Below are 24,741 nucleotides of genomic sequence, written 5' to 3' on the forward strand. Positions count from 1 at the left end.
GAGTTCCCTGCTGCTGGTCTCTTATAGTTGGTACTGCCCCGTTCCAAGATGGTTTTGTTGGGGATTTCACTTCTTCGCTCCCCTGGGTTGTTGTACTCTTAGTTTGTACTGCCCCATTCCGAGATGGTTGTGCTGAGGATTTCACTTCTTCGCTCTCCTGGGTTGCTGTATCCTCTTCCTTATCTCGGTTCCAGTTCATGCTAATTGGTTCCTTAGTTTTTTTATATAGCATGTGCTTTATAATTGGGATTATCTTCCTAGCCACTAGTTCCTTCCCTTTGTCATTTAGGTGTAATCCATGTTTTGTATATAGTTCTCTATGTATATCCACATTTATAAGAGCTGTATGCTCAAAAGCTTTCACTACTTTACCTAATTTTCTATTGAAGTTCTCTACTTCTTTGTTTACACAGGAATCAGCAAGTAGATCATGTCTGTGTGGTACACCCATCTGAATAATATTCGTTTGATAATTTTTACTGTAGAAGTCTTTCAATTGATTCAAGCCGCTAGTAGTTGCGTTCCTGCCTACATCTCTTGTGCCACCCCATACAACCACTACATCATTCTTTGTTAGAAGTTTGACCTCTTCTTTCACTGTATTTGTGATCGCCATTAAGTCTGCATTTGGTTTTATGATCCCTTGCACTTCGTAGTCACTGTCTAGGTTATATGATATTTTGGATGCACATTCTCTTCCATGGCTATCTCCAATGATTATGATCCTATGTCTCTTTTTTCTTGATGATACTTGCTTTTTAAAGGGTTTCCTTATTTTTTGGTTCCCAGCTGAGCTAAAAGTCTGAGTTTCATTGGCTTCAATATCACAAGGTAGTTTGTAGCGATTTATTATGACCGGTATGCTATAGGTGTTATCACATCTATCACTATTATTTCTCTTGTGTCTTCTGGTCACTAATTCGGCCCAACTAGGTTCAGTTATCTCTTGTTCACTCGTGTTTTCATATAAACTTTCTATCTTTGCTAAAATAATATTCACTTCAGTTGAGATAACCTCTTTTACTGACTGTCTTACAGCATATTTTAAAAGATTGTTCAGTTCAGTAATATCACTCTTTAGTTCTTTTATTTTATTACTTCTGTCCTTTTGCACGTGGCTATCTTTATTTAAACCATCATTTACTTGATGTAATCCTAAGGGCCTTTGCACTTCGCCACTAGAAGCATTATCACGTAGCTCACCACTTACGCCATTTTCCGCCATTATCTCTTCACGAAGTAACTTCACAATTTCCTCGGTAGATTTTAACTCAATTTGAATCCTTTTCAGTTCTAATTCAAGTTCAGCACAGCCAATACATGCCACCGTATTTGATTCACCACTATTTACAGCCAAAGCTGCGGAGCTGCTCTGTTCATATGTCCTACCATCCACTGTAACTCTAATGGAATCTATGATGGCAGGCAATTCAATTCATGTTGCAGCATATCATAGCTGCCATTAAGAGCACCACTGACTTCAAGAGGATCAGGTGTACTGGTTGTTCACTTCACTACCAATGAATAGTAGATGGTATTGTGAGATGTCTCACAAGAATTTACATTCCTTGGTGGTGTAAGCGGACAAACAGTTTGATGACTGAATCAGCCAGGAAAAGGGCCACAAAGAGGAAGATTAAGATACTGAAACATCAGTAAGTCATTAGGAAAGTAATGCTTCTCCATCTTTGCTTTGTAATATCCTGCCCATACCAGCCCTGGAAATCAGCAGACAGCAATTATTGAATTACTGGAATAATATATTCCAATTGCTCACATGAGCATCAATAGATGTTTCATAAGTTGGGGAAAGTAACCCTGGTGACAAGCAACTCCAACTACCATCCCTTCACATGCTCTTGTCTCAAACCTCTGGTATATAGTAATTTGTTGATAACATTGTCACCTACAGTCAGATTACGTACAAGAAACCTATTCTGATCTTGAGCGCCATCTCTTCCTTACTTTGCAGACTTGTTTCCTTCTTCCCAGTGTATTAGAACATCATTGTCAGATGATGGTCAGAATTCATTCTGCCCTTTATCTGCAAATAATTATACTTCAATCAAGAATTGTGTGGGAAATTATTTTCTGACTCAAATGGCTCTTATTTATATGTGGGTAAGATTGAAGTGGCATTACTTTATAATTGACTTGCAATCTTCAGGTTACCCGTTTCAGCGTGAAACACTGAGGAGCAGAATCAATGTCAGAATTCAGTGTATATTTTGTAATTAAATTTATTAACTACTTCCTAGGTAGGAAGTTTTACTTATTAGTGTCTACATAATGTTGTATTTTAGCATCCTGTTGCACTGATCTTCGTCGCTTATATGTAAGCAGTGTCCGTCTTTTAGTGCACTCAGTTTTATTTGTTATTTCACAACATGTTTCGACACTACAGTGCCATCATCAGGTGCTCCATTTACGAATATTTTTAAATACTTTTTAAATTTTACAATGATGTAATGGCAAGCAATGAAATGGATTGACATAAATGGAGCACCTGATGATGGCACTGTAGTGCCAAAACATGTTGTGAAATAACAAGTAAAATTGAGTGCACTAAAAGACGGACACTGCTTACATATAGTGTCTACATATTTTATTCATCTAATTTGTTAATATTGGTATATCCCTTGATTCATTGCATTATTTTGACCATATTATTGTGTTCAGCATTGATCTTGTGAACATAAATATAAACATAAGATTTTCAAGGTTCATTATATTCCTTCAGTTATTTTATTATGTTGGCCATATTATTGTGTTCAGCAATGAACTTATGAACACACACACACACATATATATATATTAATGAACCTTGAAAGTATGATATATATATCATACTTTCAAGGTTCATAATATTTGTTCAGTTAATTTATTATTTTGGAAACATGAGCATGTTTCAGATCATGAGGTTTGTAAGACAAAAACAACTCTGTGCAGTGTGACTATATAAGTTTTACCACTTGAAAACTCAGTACCCTTACTTGTTTCGATCCTTACGGATCATCTTCAGAGGAAATATCAATACTTATTCGGAAACCACTATCACAAAAGGTGTTCTGAGTGCTAAATTACATACACACGCAATGCCTGAAATACACAATATTCAACTTTTCACAATCACAGCAGCCTTTCTGGTATTAAAACTTTTAAAGTTTTTAAAAACTTTGTTGTTTAAGTCAAAATTTTATAAACCATGCAGGTTCGTGTCACTTCTCCTATCGTCTTTCTTGGAGGGGGCTGAACTTGTGCCGCCTGTCTATCTTGTGAAGGAGATTCTTAGTATCGTCCGTGTTTGTTTGTGGCTTGCTGGACAGAGTTATTTTTGTCTTTGTAATTGTTAGTGTGACGGACCAGAATGAAACAGATAAAAAAAAAAGGGGTTTGTAAGAGTTCTGCAATTATTTTATTGCTTTTCGTATATTATTAAATGCAATCTTAATCTTGTTCACAAGAGTGTGTATCAGATTCTCGAGTTTCATTATACTACTGAAATTAATAACAAATGGAAACCTCAGTATTATTACTCCCTATACATGATATATAACACATTAATGTAACTGAAAAGCTATGTTCTGTGCAGCTTTCAGGTATAAGTTATACGCAAAATTATGAAGTTTAATACAAGTATCTCTGATTGGAAGCAGAATTTTCTTTCAAGTTTACCCACCATCAGCTTTCCTANTAAAAAAAAAAGGGGTTTGTAAGAGTTCTGCAATTATTTTATTGCTTTTCGTATATTATTAAATGCAATCTTAATCTTGTTCACAAGAGTGTGTATCAGATTCTCGAGTTTCATTATACTACTGAAATTAATAACAAATGGAAACCTCAGTATTATTACTCCCTATACATGATATATAACACATTAATGTAACTGAAAAGCTATGTTCTGTGCAGCTTTCAGGTATAAGTTATACGCAAAATTATGAAGTTTAATACAAGTATCTCTGATTGGAAGCAGAATTTTCTTTCAAGTTTACCCACCATCAGCTTTCCTAAACACAAGTATTCTATATATGTTATAGTTCAAATATCCATTGCATTTCAGTAAGGAGGTGTTGAATTGATGTAAATGAAATGTTCTTATTTTACAGGCACTGGTGAGAAACTTTCTCCTGATAAATAATGTTGCAACCTGATATCTTGTACTGCACAGGTTCATACTCCATTGTGTGTTTTCTGTTTTTGAACTGAGTTTGATACCATTTTACTCATTCCCCTCCAGATTGTTTTGAGCGAAGTGATGTTATACTCAGTTCGAAAACAGAAAACACACAACGTAGTAAGAACCTCTGCAGTACAAGATATCAGGTTGCAACATTATTTATTGGGAGAAAGTTTCCCAACAGTGCCTGTAAAATATGAACATTTCATTTACATCGATTATTAATTCTAGCTATACGTGTTAGCCAGTGATTTTCTGGGAGGGAGCAGTAAAAAAAAATGCTGGTGGTATACTTGTAATAGCATACTTTCTTACCGACAGGACAGGTGTTATGATAGCATACTTTCTTACCGACCGAGCCCTCGGCACTGGCTGTAGCCATTTTTTTTATCAAGAAAGTGGCAGCAGTGATGCTTCATGACGTCACGGTGGTTATGTTGCCCGCCAATAGGGCCAATAGCATTGGCTGGATCAGCTGGATCACCCTGCCCCTGACTGGGACGCGGTGCTAAGGAGCGTTAAGGAGTGTGTGATCTAGATTTATTGCAAGATGAGCGGAATAAATAAATATTCAGGCTATTATCAGATAGACAATTCCATAGATTTTGGTGAGAAACGAAAAATTTCCAGTGAATTAAATTGTGCTCGTGAAGAGGTTTGTATTATAATTCATTTTATTAATATTTCCCGCTCATTTTTAAAAGTAATTGTGTTATCATATTAATAATTATATTATCACATCAAAAGAAACTGATAACAGTTATTGGCAATTAGTGATCTTAGGCTTTTCCTGTGTTTAACGTGATGTTAATTCACCTTTTGGGATTTTACATTTTGCTTATGTGGGCGTTGTTACCCACGTTTCGGAGGAAGTATGATCCCACGAAACGTCGGCAGCATTGTCAGCATCCAGACAGAGTAAACACCAAAGAGCTGAATTAACTTTAGTGGGTGTTTGCTATAATGAAACAATGTCAGAGGTGTAATAGGTTTCCAACATGGGGAAATCTACTTAAGGCACAAACTGAAACAAGCACAAAGTTTTAAGGAATTATATTTGTATTTGTTTATTTTACAGTCCTATTTAGATCTTTCTGATCCCACTAGAATAAAACATTTTTTTCATATTAGTTATATTGAAGTTCTGTTTACACTATAGTTGATAATACAAAAATTACGTGTTTTGAATTACTGTACAAAATGATATTTAGCAATCAGCAGAAAATTCTTTCAAGAATGAGAACTCTGAGTTAATACTGGTGAATAAACAACTTCATAATTTCATGTTAACTGGTACTGAATGAAAGTCAGTATTTCAGGAATCCATTTGCCTGGAAAATAGAAACAATGCATCCATTTACAGTTCCATGAAGAGACCTAAAGGACTTACTGTCCTTTCAGCAGCCATTTTCATTGCAGGTGAAATGGCCGGTAGTGGTGTTCTGGCATTGCCTCGAGGTGTTGCTGATTGTGGTAAGTGGTTATATAAAGATTACAGTCACAGAACTGAGTGCTTGCAGTTCTTTCTTGAGAAGCTATGAATTGTCTTAATGTAGCTTCTGCCATTAGCCTTGACTAATTTAAAGCAAAAATATTCTTTATTCTCAATTTTCCTAATGGATAAACATAATTGTTGGTTTAAATGTTGCTCATATCTGTTTAAATTGAAATCTTTTTCTGAACTTGGTTGGCTCCATCTTACTTACTTACTTACTCATAGAGCTGAACCCTTCTTGCGAAGCTGCCAGCTGTGCAGCTACTCAAGAACTTCACAGCATTTGATGGAACCCAAAGGTTCATTCCAGAGTTCACAGGAGGTCTCCAATGGTCACAATCCTAAGCAAGATCAATCCAGTCCATACCACCCCATCCTATATCTCTGAGATCCAGTTTAATATTATCCACCCACCTATGCCTTGGTCTTTCTAGTTGTCATTTTCCTTCTGGCTTTCCCACCAATATCCTATACGCATTCCTTGTCTCTCCCATTTGTGCTACATGACCTGCCCACCTCATCCTCCTTGACTCGATAATTCTAATTATGCTTGGAGAAGAGTACAAGTTATGAAGCTCCTCATTATGCAGTTTTCTCCAACCTCCCATCACTTCATCTATCTTCGGTCCAAATATTCTCCTCGACACCCTGTTCTCAAAAGCCCCCAGTCTGTGTTCCTCCCTTAATGTCAGAGACCAAGTTTCACACCCATACAGAACCACAGGCAAACTTATAGTTTTGTATATTGTAATTTTTATGTTTTTGGACAGCAGATGAGAAGGCAAAAGGTTCTGGACTGAATGGTAGCAAGCATTACCCGAGTTCAATCGCCTCTTAATTTTCTCCTGAATCAGGCTTTGATCTGTTATCATTGTTCCCAAATATCTGAACTGTGTGACATTTTCAAAACATGTTTCCTATCTTTATGTCATCATTTTGCCCCGCATTTTGGTGATGAGACAGTAACATATACTTAGTTTCCATCACCCCCCATAAATGTTATGTTTTCTTAATATGGAGCTGGCCCAGTATGGTCTGCTTTGGTGAAAAGCTGAAAAATGTCAAATTTATTCTTTTATATTTTATATGGACTCTGCACCTTTATGTTCAAGTTTACATTTTCTACTGGTTGCCATCAGCAAATAAACTGTTATCCTCTTCAGTGTTTTAGAAAATACATTTCTATTCTGAATGGAAAAAGTATGCTTATGAGGTCACTCTTCCCTGTCTATGTGGGTATATCCCATTTTCAGCTTGTAAACCAGTGTACACTTGGTCGTTGACTTACGACCGACTTCCGTTCTGACTGACAGGTCGTAAGTCGAACTGGTCGTATATCGGCCATATATTTATTAATACTATTTTTTAACCTTTCTAATTTTTTTATCATCTTGATATTATATTTTTAAAAACTTTTACATTTTAATCATCTTTTATTTTTCATTTTTTTTTGTGGTTGTAAGTGCAGCCTGTTGTAAGTCGACAACCAAGTGTGCCAATTTTCACACCATTTGGCATAGAGGCCACACAAATCTCACACTTCTAATTTTCTAGTCAGTAATGAGAACATATTGGGCACAGAAACTTGCGAGATTCAAGCAAATGTTATTGCCAGTAAGATTTGAAAGTTTGTGATGAATGTACATTAGTACAAATATTATGGTTCTGGACATTATCCATTGTCCTGTCTTTATCTAAAAACACCTTCCTGTTTATATTTTTCAAAACACAGTGTTTCAGAGACTGAATTCTGTCTCCGTCCTCAGGTAAAATGTACTTAGTTGGGCCCAATTGACAGAGCTAGTCTGGAGATAGGGACTAGCTCTGTTGATTGGGCCCAACTGAGTAGGTTTTACCTGCGGACGGAGACAGAATTCAGTCTCTGAAACATTGTGTTTTGAAAAATAAAACAGGATGGATTTTTTAGATAAAGACAAGGTGATGGATGATGTCCAAAAACATAATATTTGTACAAATGTTATTATTACCGTTAATGTAGGGTCCTGAAATTGTGTACAGTAGTTGATATTTGAAAAAAAAAATATGACTTTCACTAATGTAATCTTCCGTAAAATGTAAAAACAGTATGGTGTGGCAGCCATACAGAAATTTTTGTTTAGCTTTCAGTTTTGTAGCAATAATTAATGAACCTTTGGAGCTAAGAATATTAAATTTTGTATGAAGATGCATTTTATATATAGTCGCATATTTCATATTATATCTGTACAAAGGAACAGTAGACATACATGGTGACAGTGAAGAACACTAATGTTTCATCTGGCAAATCTAATATGGGTATGATCTGTAAATTTTTGTGGATTATTTAGCAATGATGTTAGTATAGCTTCAGATGGTAGGGTGATATGTGATGAACTGGAATGGATTTGGAAGAAAGCGGTTGTGACCTGACGGAGGTACTGTCTTGGTATTTTCCCTAAGGGTCTGAGGAACACAAAAAAAAATCTCAGCTGGCATATTAACTATGAAGCCAGTGTCACAGCTGAAATTTTGAATGTAGGCTTTATGAATTATATCTGGAACTAAAATTGGCAAATTAATCAATGAAGTGTGTGTATATGTATTTTCTGTTTCTGTGTGTATTCAGGACACTGATTAAATACATTCACTTGACAAGGAACAGCACAAGGAGTCATTTAACTAGGGCATGTCACTGACAAATCAGACCATGGTACACAAATCTCATACATGGTTATCCTCTCTGTCTGCACATATTCACACATGTATAACAAACAGACAAGAAAATGCCAGATGATCTGATGCAAACGGATATTTCCTGTTATATGAAATACTGATAACATTTGACCTGAATCTATGAAAGCATTTGTGTCACTGTAGATTAGCTCCATCATTCCACTGTATCATTCTCAGCATCATAAGATTTAGAAAAAGTGATAACACTGTTGATGCAGCATAGGCAACAAGAATTGTGATTGCCATAAAATGTGGAACTTTGGAACTTATTAATGTTTTACGCTATGAAGTGTATGTCAGGGTTGACTCGTGTAACCTTCAGACTCTGTCTGTCTAAGCTGTTGCCTTCATCATGTACTCTGACATGTTTGTAATGAAAGCATATTGGTAGATAGTGTTGGAATTTGATACGTCTATTATGCCGATGACAGAAAGAATGATGCAGGGCCAAATTTTAGCTCTAGAAGTCATCACCATGTTAATAATACCTGTAAAGTAAAAGTAAGTAAAGTTGTCCCTGTGCTTAACTAATTAAGCACTACACCATGAAAGTGTATGGAGGAGTGGATGCATAGATCCACATTTTCTTGACTTTAGCACTAGCTGGAGATGAGTGGTTAGCTTCATGCCCTGGCCACATTACCCATGGGGAAAGAGTCGCCGATACTCATTGGACAGGAGGTTGGGTGGACCCCAGATCCGGTCTGGACGACATGGAGAAGAGAAAACTCTTGACCCTACAGGGACTCAAACTCCGACCCCTTGGTCATCCAGCCTGTAGCCAGTCACTATACCGACTATGATATCCCAGATCACGTAATAATTCCAGTTACATAGAATAAATGAAGAAACTAATGTTTGAAGTGGCTTTCATTGTTTACAGATACTGGAACAAGCACAGTGTGTCCAACAGAAATGTTTTGACATCCAATAGGATATCTGTGACTTATGTAAGTGGATGGCCAGGGTTCAATTCCCGGCAGGAGCAAGAGATTTTTCTCTATCCCACAGCATTCAGACTGGCTCTGGAGCCCACCCAGCATCCTGTTTAATGGGCACCAGGGGTTCTTTCCCTGGGGGTAAAGTGGCCACAGTGTGAAGCTGACCACTCACCTCCATCTAGTGCCAAGGTCAAGAATGTTGGAGCAGTACCTCCACTTCCAAACAAGGTTGCCAAGGTTTACAGTTGACATTTCATGTGGCCTTGCAGTAGAGAAGATCATCAGATCATTATGGTATTGAGAAAATGTATCAAGAGCACTTGCATTTTGGAAATGAAAATTATGGAGGAGTAACACTTTGGGGTAAAGGTTATTTGGAGGCAGCAATGTTGTTGGATAGCTGGCAAGTTAAAGTTAATTGAGAGCATCATAAATACAGCCATAAATTGTAGTACAGTTTTAACACAAGACACAAGCACTGTCTCCTTAAACCAATTGCTAACCTCCCATGCTTTCAGAACAGCACATATTATGTTGATATCAGCATTTTCAATAATCTTCTATCTGATCTCAAAAGTCTTATGAATGAAAAAGCATGATTTAAAATTACACTAAAACAATACTTAAACATACACTCATTCTACTCTGTTGATGAATACTTATTGTCTGAAAAGTGACTCATCCTTTTAAACACTGTGTAAATAGCATACATTTACAGTATTGATGTGGATAGCCTTATGTATAACCACTGTCTTTTCTATAGGTTCCTTGTGTTAAAACTGCAGTTGTACTATACACATGTTTTTGTATTTATGACATATTCCACGTCCTACAGTCATTTTGACTAACTTTGGATCCAGGTAATGTAATGTAATATATGCATTGATAGTGGGCTCTTAAATTGTATTTGTATCATGTGGCAAACTCCTTGTAATGGAAATATGTATGATCTTGTTGTCCACTTTTACCTGTACAGGAAATAGGAGTGCAGAAGTAATTTAGACACAAGTAGGCAGTTGCTGATTATGATGAATTTTTCACTGATCATTTCCTTGAACATTTTGTAGCACATTGCAGACCATCGGATGTTACATGCTTAACGGCAAATGTCTTGCTTGATACAGTTCCTAAGGACCTTACATTCCTCAAGTTCAATTCTGCATACTGTTCACAAATTGTCACTGTCTTCTAAAATTGGTTGTAATATTAGTACATTAGAGGATTTGTGTCAGATGAGGGCGATGCAAAGTGAAAAGTGGATAGTGGATAAATGTAAAAAACGAAGCCAGTACTCTTTATATTTAAGGATAACTTTTGACTAACAAATATTAATGAATGTGTCACAGCATAGCCTCTTGAAGTTAAATTAGTCTTCAAAAGGAAATTTTCTAAGTTCAAAGTTATTTGATAATAGTGCAGACATCTCTTGTGAACACGGTAATGAACCTTCGGGTTCATAAAATGCTGGGAAATTCTTGAGTAGTTGCAGAATTGGCGGCTCCTCCAGAAGGGCTCAGCTCCATGAGTAAGTAAGTAAGTAAGTGTGGACATAATATTTAAGGTTACTGTTCTTGACTTTGTCTATTGTAGCAGTTTTTGTGTATAAAAAATTAACATTTTGGAAGTGGGTTCTTTCTAAATCTTCCAATGGATTTCTGTATATTTATTTTATTTGTAGTTTAAATGAAATGCAAAAGATAATTGTGGATAATGAATTGTAAAGGATGTGGAAAGAAGCGTTCATGTAACAATTTAAGGCACTATCCAAGAATTTGGCTGAAGGGATTAGTGAGGAAAATCATTAAAAACTTCAGTCAGGATGGTTGGTCTGGTCCAAGCCAAATTTCAAACAGGGCCCCCCCCCAAATGAAAGTAAGAAGCAGTACCTCTTGAGCCGGATTACATAGTCTATAAGTGGATATGAAGAAAATTATACTCCATTAGGCTCCCAGGTAGAGCTTCTTTCATACCCTGGACTAAGGTATGTGCCTAAAGCTTCATCTGTGACTGTGCTCTAGCTGAAGATCAGTAATGGTTCAACTTCAGTTTATAGCATCTGTGCCAAATCTTTCATGAGCTAAAGATTTCAGGGTACAGCAGCTGTATTATACAGGGCGATTCTAAATTATTGTCGGAGTTTCCATGGCCTGTAATTTTCAAACTGGAAACAATAAAATAAATTGCTTAAGGAATATGAAAGTGAAATTCAAAAAGTTTTATTACCTACAGAAACAATCCTGCAGAATGGTAATTAACTTCACCATGTGTACCTTTCGTGGCACATGAGATCTCAAGCGGTTGTTTTCGGTTTGAAAATTACAGGCCGTGGAAACCTCTACAATAATTTAGAATCACATTGTACTATTTGACCCATACACTCTAATGTGTATATTTATTTAAGAAGTCTTTTAATGATTATGCATGCATGTATACAATTGGACATCCTTGGTTTAAAGCACTATCAAAAGACAAAGCTGAGGTTGACCCTGTAACTTAATTAAGTGCTTCACCTTGTAGAAGTGTGGTAGAGTGGAGACTTGGGTTCACATATTCTTAACCTTGGCACTAGATGGAGGAGAATGGTCAACTTCATGCTCCAGCTGCTTTATCCCTGGGGCGAGAGCCCCTAGTATTCATTGACTAGGAGGCTGGGTGGACTTCAGAGCCAGTCTGGGTGGCAAAGAGAAATATCTCAGCTCCTGCTGAGAATTGAGCCCTCTTTGTTTAGCACATGGCCAGTCACTGTACCGATTGAGTTGTTCCAGCTCATAATACATTAAAGAGAAATTATATAGGTAAATATGTAAAGAGTAGTTTGTTATGTGTATGTATGTGTTTGAAAAGTGACTGGTTGTGGATACATACGCTGCAGTTTGTTCCTTCATCCCAGTCATTAAGACAAGATATCTTTATTAAGAGTACTGATTGTAAATGTATGGATTTTGTAGTTGGTTCTCAGGAAACTAAGTGTAATGTGTATCACTTTTTCCTCTTCTAAAAACTTACTGTTCAGTACTCTCTTTTGTGGTCTTAGCTGGAATATTGAAATCCACAAGCACCAGCAGATGTGGAATTTTGAGAAGTTTCTGGTATGCATCATTTGTTTGCTAGTTTGCCCTGGTTGTGCTTTATATTGTTTAGCAAGAAGGGAAAGCAAGGCTTTGTAGTTGGCTACCACCGTTAGTAGAAAAATGTACAGCTGTGCAAAATTGTTGGCATATTTCAGCAAAGCAAATATTGTTTTTGAAGAAGAGCTAAGAAATAGTTACTGAATGAAATAATAACAAATATTATGTGAATATTCTATAGGGTCATTTGTATCTTGATGTTAGTTACTGGGTAAAACAGGATTCTTACTGACTGTTATCAGGAGCTGTCATGGGTCACTGACCAGTTCATAGACTTAAAGATACGTCAATTCTTTGTATGACTAGGAAGTGCGTTTTATTCTTGACATTTGTTCTTGTAAATATGCATGTTTTATCAGTCAAGAGCAGCTGTGCTTACATTTTTAATTCATCTTTTATCATACCTTTGCCCTGCTATATAGTGCTTTCTCATTTTCCAGCAGTAGCTTCATATAACAATTTTTGAGTTATAGGTAAATATGCCCTACTAAAAATTAGCAGTATTTTAACAGGAACAATAAATACATTAAGGCAGTTTGCATGTCCTCAGCTGTATTTATATTTCAGACCTCTACTTTTGAATACTTTTATTAATTTTTATACATCGGGCAAAGTACTTAAAAGTGATACACGTTGGGGGTTATTGTCCATCTGCTCTTCCACATATTTTATGTCTGAAAGTGTTTAACGGATTTTGATGAGATTTGGCATTGACAAGGGAAATGGGGTGCCAATTAAAAATTGTCAGGCAAATTTTGTTTTGTTGGGCAGTGGTCATTTACATGTATAACCCATACATTTATGTGAAACAGAAGAACTTCATTATATTTCTAAAAAAAAAAGAAGGCTTATGTAGAAAATCAATACGTATTGTAAATATCATTAATGTATATAAAGTTGTAACATTTCCTTGATATGTATCTTTGGCGGCCTTTATTATAGGAAGTGATATGCCTTATGTATTTGTATTATGTACTTCACACCAAGCAAGTTGGTTCAAGTGGTAACACTACTAATTTGTACCTCAGCTGGGACACCAGCTGTCCTGAGGTCCTTGTGGTTTTCCACAGTCCCTCAGGCAAATGCCAGGATGGAATTTTACGTTGCCTGTGATGTTAAGAAAATTAATCTGATAATGAATTTAGATATTTCTGTTTTCTTCGGGGCATGAAGTAATAAGCCAGTCACAGTGGCTGCACGGTCTAAGGCACGAACTGTCTTTGCCTGCTTGAAGACTGGGATTGTGGGTTTGAATCACACTCGAGGCATGGAGATCTGTGTGTAGATAGGGGCATTGCAACAGGCTGATCCCATCCAAGGAGCCCTACCAACTGTGTATAGGATTAAGAAACTGAAATAGCAGCCAAGGTCTGAAGGGCTGTAGAGCCAGAGGGCATGGGGGAGATATGTATAATGAATGGCAAGCTTAGAGTTAAACTTACAATACTGTGACTTAACCACCAGACTTTGTAACGTGGTGCATCAGATGTTTTGAAATGGAAGAAAAAAAGGACATGCAGATATAAATAAGAACTTTCATGAGAATAAATATTTAACGCTTAACTTTGAAGAATTAGTTTCTCGTCCTCCATCATCATCATCATCATCATCATGTAATTTTGTGCACTGCATCTTAGCTGCAAATTAAAAATGTAAAAGTAAAGTAAGAAGTAAGTAAAGCTATCCCTGTACCAGGCTGTGAAGGCCCATAGGGTTGTGAGACGTTGAGGGTCCTACATTATCTAGACAATCGGCTGAAAGATGGCGGTAAGGTTGTCAGCTTTATGCGCCGGCCGCGCTTTACTCCCCAGGAAAATTATTCAATTAATTCCTGGTACTCATTTCTGTTAGAGGCTGACTAAACCCCAGGGCCTAGTGCAGCCAGAAGGATTAGGTCAACTGGAAAACATCCAGTGACCTCATTGGGACTTGAACCCGCGACTTTCTGGCTTGTAGCATAGCCCCTCAACCAACTACACTACCGTGTGCCCCGACTTAAAAATGTAACACCATCAAAATGTTAGATAACAATGTCTTTAATATTAGTCTTTTGTTTAATTTAGTTAATTGGTAGTCATCATGGCTTGTTATGCTCAGTACTATTATAAAGTTATACTTGTGTGTGTGCTAAATGCTTCAATATATTTGTCATCATATGTGTGTTGTTTTTTTATTTTTTTTTATTTTGTGCGACTCTGTAATTGTCTTCTGTAACTGCTGAGTTAGCACATAAAATTAAAGAATTTAATTAATATTATTGTTGCTGTAAATCTCAACTAACATTCTGTAAATATTTAGAGGTTCAGAATTTAAAAAAACAGTCCCAGTCTTAACAGATGTTCCTTCATATTTTTGCATTTTCATGTCTTGTTGGCTATCATCCTACTTTAGAGCATTTTTATCATTTCATAATTAACATGCAATACTTGTGTGTCCATAGGCTTGATTGGATTGGTGTTGATTGTGTATTTCTGTGTGAATGCGGGCTATGGAGGAACAAGGCTAGGGGCATGTTGGGCGATTCTAGAGGAACGGTACCCAGAATACAGGAGCCCTGTTAGAAATCCATATGCAGCAATTGCCTACAGAGCAGTAGGCAGGTGGGGAAGGTATACCAGTTCTCACTTCTGTAACTGTCATTAGTGAACTCAGATTGCTGTAGCACTGTATTGTTTTGTTTTCATGTTAACTTTGATACTGTTCCATATTACGTATTTCTTTCTGCTGTAACCTAATGTACTTACCTGTAAAAGTCTGGTTGATACTAGGTACATATGTGCATCATAAATAGTACATCTGATTTTCTGTATTTCTGAAAAATTAAATTAAACCGAAATGAAACAGGAAAAGTCATAAAGTGGATTTGATGACAGTAATGCAATGAGATATGGAAGAACTTCCATTTAATATTTTTCAGTTTAAGGTTTTCTCACATTTAATGATCAATTTCAGTGATCCCAAGCCAGTTATATGTTAACTTTCCTCCATTTCAGATCTTCCTCAGTTTATATAAGATTTGAGTTTTTCACGGTGGTGACTACGAAGAGAGCAGTCTTCTTGGTTGTGGCGCCGTGTAGATATTGTGTTAACCGACGTTTCGCAGGAACGTATCGCTTCCATCTTCAGGGTAGAAGAAAAAAGAAGAAAATACATACACAAAGAGCCGGTGTGATCAGGTGCAAAAAGACTACTGTCGAGAACGTCGAGAATAAACCCAGCCGTATAGAGCAGGAAGGGATGGGAAAGGGGGCTGTATGGGAAATCAGTAGAGAGGAGAGGAGAGGGGAGGGGTCTGGGCAGGTGCAGGCTAGAGCAGGTATAGGATATTGTGTTGGGGGAGAAAGGCAGGGTTAAGGGTTAATGGGAGGGCATTAACCCTTAAGCTTGGGGTTTGCTATGGGAGTCGGGCGTTGACTTGTGTGGCCTTGTGGATCCGACGTCATGTCCCGGGGTTTTCTTGAGGGAACAGATGAGAGGCTTCTATGACTTGCTGACACAAAACTCCACCTCTCTGTTTATATTGTTGGGATGGAGTTCAATCTAAGATGCAAGGTCTGTGTTGGGCAGACAGGCCGTTCTGTGGGCACGAGGTTGAAGGAGCATCAGCGGCACATCCGGACAAGTCAGCTGTGGCTAAACACAGCACTGATTTGGGATACCGCATTCAGCTTTAGAAAACCTCCACCAAAACCCGTTATATGGATCGCATTATTAGGGAGACCATTGAGATTGAACTCCATCCTGACAATATGAACAGAGAGGTGGGGGTTTGTCTCAGCAAGTCATGGAAGCCTCCCATCTGTTCCCTAATAAACTCCCTGGGACATGACGCCGGATCCAGAAGGTCATGCCCGACTCACATAGCAACCCCCAAGCTTAAGGGTTAATGCCCTCCCATTAACCTTGCCTTTCTCCCCCCCCCCCCNTATTCTGTATCTGCTGGCCCAACCTGCCCAGACCCCTCCTCTCTCCTCTCTACTGATTTCCCATGTAGCCCCCCCTCTCCCATCCCTTCCTGCTCTATACAGCTGGGTTTATTCTTGACGTTCTTGACCCTTCTCGACAGTAGTCTATTTGCACCTGGTCACACTCTTTCTTTGCGTGTGTATTTCTTTTTTCTACTACCATGAAGATGGAAGCGATACGTTCCTGTGAAACGTCGGTTAACACAATACCTATATGGTGCCACATCCAAGAAGACTGCTGTTTTCCTCAGTTTAGTTTTCAAATCTGCTGCTCTTCAAGGACACCAGAAGTTAGAATTTTGCTGTATGACTATTTTACCATTGAACACATTGAAGTCAAAGTTGCTTAGCTCTTTTAGTTTTCATACACATATTAACTGTGGTAATATGTTGTCTGATAATTGAATAACCTGATTGATTCTTTTTATCACTAACCCTTAATGAATGTAGCCACCTTCGAAGTACTTCACTTCAGGATTTATAAATGCATTCCATTGTCTCTGCCATGACTGGAAACATCATTTTTCGAAAGTCCTGTCTTTCCCAGAATGGTGAGCAATATGGAAATTTTTTGAACAGGAGTAGTGTCTAGCTGATAATATTATAAATGTCATACTTCTGATATTATACGAGTCTTGAACCAAGGGATTATTGGAAATGTGTGTGATATTTAATTGTGTTAAATTATTTTAAACTTGTCAGTAATTTTATTAATTATAACTAATGATTTTTTCCTCCTGATATTCAGTATGTTGGTATCAGGATGCATCCAGTTTACACTTTTTGGGGCTGGAACAGTGTATCTGCTTCTCTCATCACAGATAATACAAGACCTTTTTGAAAATATAATACCAAATGTTGGATTCTGCACTTGGTTTTTAATAATAGCTGCATTACTTTGTCCTGCCATGTGGTTGGGAACACCCAAAGATTTCAGGTACGTTAAATCTGCCACATGCTGTCTCCTTGTGTCTGTGTACCTGAAGTGATGACTGACATTTTGAAAGGACATGTGCAGCAGATGAAACAAGCATGGTAAAGATGCATATTTAAATTGTCTGCAGAGTTGTTTTTATGGACCCTGAAAATTCAGTAACCTTATTAACATCAACTCAGATTTTAGAAAATCATAAATCACCATTTTATTTTTCTCCTCACATCTCTGAGATGTGAAGTACATACTTAATATTATACATACATGCAATACAGTTTACATCGCTGTCCAAAAAGTATCCGACTTTATTTTTTGCCGCTGTCAGTAATGGCCAAAGGGGTGGGGAAACTGAGCGTAGTGGTAGAAGGGACTTTCATGCGCATGTGTGATTTTTTGCTGACTCGCAACACTGCTGGATGTGTCTGTGGCTGCCAGATAGTAAAGTAGTCTAACATGTGTTTGGCCCATTCTCGTTTCGCTCATGATGACAGAACGCTTGGAGCAGCAATACTGCATCAAGTTTTGTCAGAAACTTGGGGATCCCCAAGCAGAAACAATCCACAAAATTCAGCAGGCTTTTGGCCATGATGCAATGGTGGTCACTCAAATTAAAGAGCGGTTCAACCACTTTAAAGATGGCCATATGTTGGCAGACAGTAACCAGCGTTCTGGGAGACCGTCAACGAGCCAAAATGCTGATGTCATTGAAAAGGTGTGGACGTTGATCATGGAGGACCGTTGTTTGACCATCTGGAAAGTTGCTGATAGGTTGAGATCAGCAGAGATTCTGCAAACGCAATTTTAACTGAGGATTTGGGCATGCGAAGAGTGGCGGCAAAATTTGTTCCCAAGCTGCTTTCGCTGGAGCAGCAACAACTCTGCCTTGAGGTTGTGCAGGACATGCTGGAGTGCACCAACAGGGATTCTGAGTTCCTGAAGACTGATCACAGGTGACGAGTCATGGGTGTATGGATATGACCCAGAAACCAAGGTCCAAGCATCACAATGGAAGCATCCAACAACCCTGAGGTCCAAAAAAGCATGACAGGTTCGGAGTAATGTGAAGGTGATACTGACTGTTTTTCTTTTTCGATTACCGGGGTGTTGTGCATCATGAGTATGCACCAGTAGGCCAAACTGTCAGTAAGGAGTACTACCAAGAAGTCCTCCACCATCTTCATGATGCAGTTCGGTGTACGAGACCGGAGCAGTGGCATGCATGCAACTGGCAGCTGCATCATGAGAACACCCCAGCTCATTCATCACACCTGTTCCACTGTTCCTTGGCCAAGCATGGCATTCCGCAGGTTTGCTAGGCTCTCTACTTCTGACATGGCTCCTTGTGATTTCTGGCTATTCCTGAGATTGAAGACACTGCTAAAAGGCTCCCGTTTTGACAGCTGTGAGGACATCATACAGAACACGATGGCGCAACTGCACGCCATTCCAAAAAAGCCTTCCAGAATTGCTTCCAGCGATGGAAGGACCGCTGGGCTAAGTGTGTGGAGTCACAAGGGGCCAAGGTATTGTAACCACCCAGATACAGAACTTTGTTTTCCTGGCCCAAAGTTGGATACTTTTTTGACAAGAGTAGTATAACATTTGAGGATATTAAATAATAACGTTATTTGTTTTCTGCATTCCTTAGATATGCTGACTTGATTCTTGGTACAGGAGTAAATTTACATTAACCTCAGAATGTTCCCTGTTTATTCACTTTATTTATTTTCACTTTGTTTTATTTGGTTCATTTATATACATTATGAAACCCTTGTTATTTCAGAGCTGTTGGTATAGGTGCCATTCTAACAACAGCATTTGCTTGCATCTTTATCTTTGCACAAATTGTCATTGACGGATCAAATTCAACTAAACCTGTGAAACATGATTCCCACAACTTCAAAAGTTTCTTCCTTGCCTTTGGAACAATTCAGTTTGCATTTGGTGGAGCTTCTACGTTTCCAACAATCCAAAATGACATGGTACAGAAGAACAAATTTTCCATTAGTGTTGTCATTGGCTTCTCAGGTAACTGCCTGTTGATGTATTTAAAACTGTGGTTTAAAGTATGCTAGTTTGATTTTGTGTTAAAGCTTTAATTGTTACTTTAAATTGTGGTTAATGAAAGTATGTTAAATATTCCATGCCTCATCCTTAAGGATAAAGTTCAGTTAAAAGCAGCCATAAAATTTCTTCTGCTAGATTGAAATATCTTGTTATTGAGTGCGTAGCGGCCTCCGTAGTCTAGGGGTAACGCTCCCACCTCGTGACTCAAGGTACGTGGGTTCAAACCCGGCAGAGGTCGTGGAATTTTTAAGGGCGGAAAAATTCAGGGAACAAGTCCTCTGGGAGGGACTTTAAGCCGTGGGTCCCATGTCGTAGTTTTACGGCACATAAAAGAACCTCATGTCCCAAGGGGACCACTGAGCCAAATTCAGGACATTTCCCGCCCAACAGTAGTGTCTAACGCCTCTGGTAGATGGGGAAGCATCGAGATACCGCTGAGCCAGTAGAGGCCGAACTCGCTGGCTGAGTCGGGACTGATGGCACGCACCAGTACCGGTAGGGAATAGAGACTGATAGAATATCATAGGGGGACGCACAATGGACCAACAGCTGGTCTAAGTGCATGGGGAAACCCACCCTCTCCAATACAATACAAAAATACAATATTGAGTGCTTTGTCTATTCATGTAATAGTACTCCTCACATAAATTCATGAATGATGTAAGAAATTCTTTCATATTGAAATATGCTCAGACATATACATTTTGTTAGTACTGGTTAATACTGTACATGTGTGCAAATGTAGTAACAGTTTATATCATTATTATTATCATTCAAGTATAAACTGAGCACAACTTTAGTGAACATTTTTTATATGCTAAATATATCAGCCAAAAGTGAAAGTTATGTGAAGAGGCTTGTCAGGCTTTAACAAATAGGCTTAGTAAAGACCAGTTTCCTTATGACTAAAGGTAGTGGTTTGTGTAGAGCCAATGCACTGCTCATAGTTGAACTTCATATTCTGGTTAAAACATTATCATCAAATAAAAAATATTTTGTGTCGTTACCGTCTTATTATCTTCCACATTTTATAATACCTATTTGAATATAAGTTTAATATTTATGATCTCTATTATGATAATATTTTCAGGATCCTAGACTCAATGGTGTCAATCAAAATTTCATGTGGCTAACCAATACTGGAGTCACTGAAGAGACAAACACATTCAGTGGACATAGCCCTGTGATGTGTATTTCGTTTTGAAAACAAACCTAAAATATACGTATATCATAATTTATCAGTAGTCTGAAATTGCTTACCAGAGACTGGCTATGGGACAATTTTTTAATGTTTTTTTACAGTCCTTCCAGTCAAATACTGGAATTGTGAATTGAAATGAGCCGTGGGTGCTTCTTTCTACATCCTTTCCCAGTTCATTTTTCACATTCACCTTACTGTATAACGAGACCACCCCTGTGGTCTAGTGGTCAGATTTCCTGAGGTCCCGGGTTCGATTCCCAGAGCTACCAGATTTTTTTTAGAACATGTGGTCCAGAATTGGCGTCCACTCAGCCTTGTGAGAATAGTTGAGGAGCTATTTCAAGGAAATAGTGGCTCTGATCTAGAAAACCGAGATTAACGGCCATGGGGAACCGTTGCGCTGAACATGTGACACCCTCTATGCACCAAAGTTGGCACTGACTTCGCTGACAAGCGGTGCCCGCTCAGTTGGTATAGTTCGCTTGCTGACTACAGACCACAGAGTTCTTTGTTTGTTCTTGCTATATAACACTGCTTCACTAGTGTAGTTGAGTAAGTGTCATTAAATAATCTCAAAGTAAAGTAATCCATTATTTCAGTTACCTGAAAAAGAGAAAGATCTCTTACATTTGACACTTAGAATTTGCTCTGTGCTTAAGTAGACAGATTTCACAAACACTGTCTTGATACGAAATACTATTAATTACTTGAATTGACCTCCGGAGATTTGCTACTGTCTGCACAAAAACTGTTTGTTCTGGTATGAAATGCTACAGGCTGCTTGAGATTGTTTTTATTTTTCAGTTATACTGATTCTATACCTGCCAGTAGCTGCAGCTGGCTACTTTGTGTATGGGGAAGCAGTAGATCCAAACATTGTACTGACAGTAAAGAATACAAGTTTGATAATGTTGGCAAACATGCTTCTAGCCATGCATTTGATCTTGGCCTTCCTTATAATCATCAACCCAGTGTGTCAAGAATTAGAAGAGATCTTTCAAGTTCCACATGGTAAGTATGAGTAATAATGCAATTTCTTTATTAGAGTGTGTCACAACACAACAATATAAAGGTCAAGGCTAAAATGCAGGATGCATGAAATGAAAAAAAAAAAAAGAGGAATAATGTTTGCCACAAAGAAACAAAACATATTATTTATTTCAGGATATCTTAAACATATTTGTTCATCTGATTTTTATAACTATAATTATTGTATCAAAAGTGGCTAATTCTTGCAGCATGTTGATTTTAGCATTGTATATTTTGGAGGTTTTATTGTTTTTTCAGTTCTTCCCTATGAATGCTGGGAGAGTACCTGAAAAAAAGACTATGAGGGCTTCTCGACATTTGTTTCTAGTTAACACTTCCAAAAATGTTCCTAATATTGTCTAATTTCCTGAAGACTAGTAATAGGATCTGGGATAGCACAGTTGGTATAGCGACTGGCTATGGTCTGGATGACCGAAGGGTTGGAGTTTGAGTCCCAGTAAGGTCAAGAATTTTCTCTTCCACGTTGTCCAGGATGGCTCTGAGGTCCACCCAACCTACTATCAAATGGGTACCAGGGCTTTTTCCCTGGGAGGAAATGGCTGGGGCGTGAAACTGACCCCTCACCTCCAGTTAGTGCCACGGTCAAGAATACGTGGATCTATACATCCACTCCCCCATACGCCTTCATGGCATAGTGCTTAATTAGTTAGACACAGGGGCAACTTTACCTTTGAAGACTAGTAGTAAAAAATGTGAGGTTTTAAATTGTAGTAACAATGCAGCATGGGGTCAAAGCAATGTGAAATATCATATACTTTTTTCTTTACTTCCAGAATTCCACTGGAAGCGGTGCTTGGTACGGACAGGAATGGTGTGTGTGATGGTATTTGTTGGTGAAAGTATTCCAAAATTTGGGAAAATATTATCATTGGTTGGTGGTTCAACTATCACTCTTCTCACATTTGTATTGCCATCTTTCTTCTACATGAGACTGTGTGACCAGGAGAAGCAACAGAATTGGCCTGAGAGGTATTACTTTCTTACTGTACATGTGAAATCATTCTACATAATGGAATTTTAGTATCTGCCCCCATAGTAGTCTTCGCTCATTTATCTTGGCAATGAAAGAGGAAGAACACCCAGGTTCTTGTGGTTACTTCATGTTAAGTCAGAATCCATTATATTTTCATTTTGTAATAAATCACTCAGATTGCCTCTGTGGTCTAGGGGTCAGAGTTTCTGGCTACAGATCCAGTGGTCCGTGTTTGATTCCTGGGGCTATCAGATTTTTTCTGAGAAGTAGTGGGTCTGGAAAGGGGTCCACTCATGATGATAACTGAGGAGCTATTTCAAGGAAATAGCGGCTCTTGTCTAGAAAACCAAAATTACCGGCCATGGGGATTTGTTGCGCTGACCACACAACACCCTCTATCTACTAAAAGTTGGCACTAACTTAGCTGATAAGCGGAAGTCGCTCGGTTGGTATAGTTCGCTTGCGGACTAAAACCACGGAGAATAAATCACTCATAGTCTACTATAGAAAACCTATGAACTTTTTGATGATTCACAACAGGCAGTGCACTGGCCTGGTCTGTTTTTCCTCACATGGTATTTGATTTCCCTCACCATCTCCAATCCTGTGCTTTTGCAAACAGCAGATGCTGTCTTGCAGCAAGTTGACAACTACCTGCTAGATCAGAGTTGACTGGTTTCCTTGTTACTTATGAAATTGTTAGGCTAAACAAATTATTAAGAATAATACAAACTGTGTTTTGTATAGTAATAATTTCAAATTATTTAAGTGTTATAACTTGGAGGGTTCTGTCACATCATATCTTTAGGAGGAGGCTTCATATCTTCCTTCAGTGTGTAGATGAGAGGCTTTCATGACTTGCTGAGACAGAGGGCCTGTTCAGGGTCACTGGTTCCTGTTGGTTTGCTCATATTCCTGGTCTTAGTTTTCCCTTCTCTCTATCTGTGGCATTTCTTCCCCGCAGTTTAATTCTGCTCTGAAGATGGAAACAGAAGCTGCCTCAGAAACATTGGTACCTATGAGTATCTACTAAACTACTATATGGCATCATATCCCAGAATACCATACTTCTGATACCTACTGCTGTGAGAGCCTTAGATCTTAACAACTAATCTTTTCTTGGACAGAGCTGATACCTTTTTTGAATTTACAATAATCTGAATTATCTAGTAATGAAGGTATTACTGTATATTAGGTGGGTCTTGTACAGAACTCAAATGTCTTTCTTTTTTCCAGGCACATCCCAACATACATCCGGGTCTATTTATGGGAACTAATATTAATAGGACTTGTTGGTGGCACAGCATCTACATACAGCGCCATTTTAGAAATTTTTGGAGCACATTCGATGACAAAGCCATGTTACTTAAATTGATATGTATTAATGATTAATTTAATATGAGCTATTGTGTGTGTGATGACAAAACATAGTAAGATATAATGGAATAACTAACTACAGAATCTCATCAGCACTATATTTTGTGCCAGTTCTAATTCCACTATTTTTTTTTAATTCGCTTAGTGGGGGGTGGAGTCCAACTGGGTCCATGGCTGCCACTGATTGACCTATTGTAGCCTGCCTGGGTGATTATGATGATGGAGAATTTGGTGGAATGAAGATTGGCAGGGGAAACCGAAGTACTCAGAGGAAACCTGCCCCGGTGCCACTTTGTCCACCACAAATCCCACTTGCTCAGACCTGGGATCGAACCCAGGTCGTCGCGGTGGGAAGCCAGCGACTATCCACTTTAGCTATGGCGTGGCTTCTAATTCCACTAAGTGTTCCATTTCTCTTATCTGTTGTCTGAGGCTGGTACTGTTTGACATTAATGGCCGAAGCACCAAGGGACTCGCTGGCACCACACCCTAACAGCAGAGACAACAACAACAACAACAATAAATACTGCACTATCAGAGTTTAGCAGGAACAGCTGTGCTAATATCTAAGTTTATGACAGTAGCAAGGCATCTTGATTCCAAGATATGAGGTGTATCAGAAAGTTCCTGGACTAGGTCAAAAAAGAAAATAATTAATCAGTTTTGTTGCCATCTCCTTCAAAATAGTCTCCTTGGGAATGTATACAGTGATCCAATCGTT

At 38.3% G+C, this 24,741-nt stretch overlaps 1 protein-coding gene across 5 annotated transcripts; it reads left to right on the top strand.

The window, feature by feature from the left end:
* The first annotated feature begins 4,647 nt into the window (after window positions 1–4,647).
* Window positions 4,648–24,089, top strand: LOC111865408 (amino acid transporter AVT1A). Of its 5 annotated transcripts, XR_002842974.2 has the most exons (9): window positions 4,648–4,832; window positions 5,497–5,650; window positions 14,894–15,062; window positions 17,167–17,355; window positions 19,136–19,380; window positions 21,425–21,631; window positions 22,444–22,639; window positions 23,608–23,728; window positions 23,880–23,965. XR_002842974.2 is itself a non-coding variant. In XM_023853408.2 (8 exons), the coding sequence occupies exons 1-8, from the start codon at window positions 4,728–4,730 to the stop codon at window positions 24,016–24,018; spliced, it is 1,404 nt and encodes a 467-aa protein (XP_023709176.1). In that variant the 5' UTR covers window positions 4,648–4,727; the 3' UTR covers window positions 24,019–24,089. The 5 variants fall into 5 exon arrangements, 4 of the variants coding, with proteins under 4 accessions (XP_023709176.1, XP_033607702.1, XP_023709180.1 ...); XM_023853408.2 differs by lacking the exon at window positions 23,608–23,728 and having other exon boundaries at window positions 23,880–24,089; XM_033751811.1 differs by lacking the exon at window positions 23,608–23,728 and having other exon boundaries at window positions 14,894–15,053; window positions 23,880–24,089.
* Window positions 24,090–24,741: the final 652 nt, after the last annotated feature.

This window comes from Cryptotermes secundus, unplaced genomic scaffold (genome assembly GCF_002891405.2).
Source record: "Cryptotermes secundus unplaced genomic scaffold, Csec_1.0 scaffold295, whole genome shotgun sequence".
Classification (NCBI taxonomy): domain Eukaryota; kingdom Metazoa; phylum Arthropoda; class Insecta; order Blattodea; family Kalotermitidae; genus Cryptotermes; species Cryptotermes secundus.

What these genes read in the sequence shown, in the direction of transcription:
- LOC111865408 (XM_023853408.2), top strand. Translation starts at nt 4,728, where the DNA reads ATGAGCGGAATAAATAAATATTCAGGCTATTATCAGATAGACAATTCC. An exon ending in TCGAGGTGTTGCTGATTGTG is followed by an intron (nt 5,651 to 14,893) that starts GTAAGTGGTTAT and finishes GTGTGTCCATAG; the next exon opens with GCTTGATTGGATTGGTGTTG. An exon ending in GATCTTTCAAGTTCCACATG is followed by an intron (nt 21,632 to 22,443) that starts GTAAGTATGAGT and finishes CTTTACTTCCAG; the next exon opens with AATTCCACTGGAAGCGGTGC.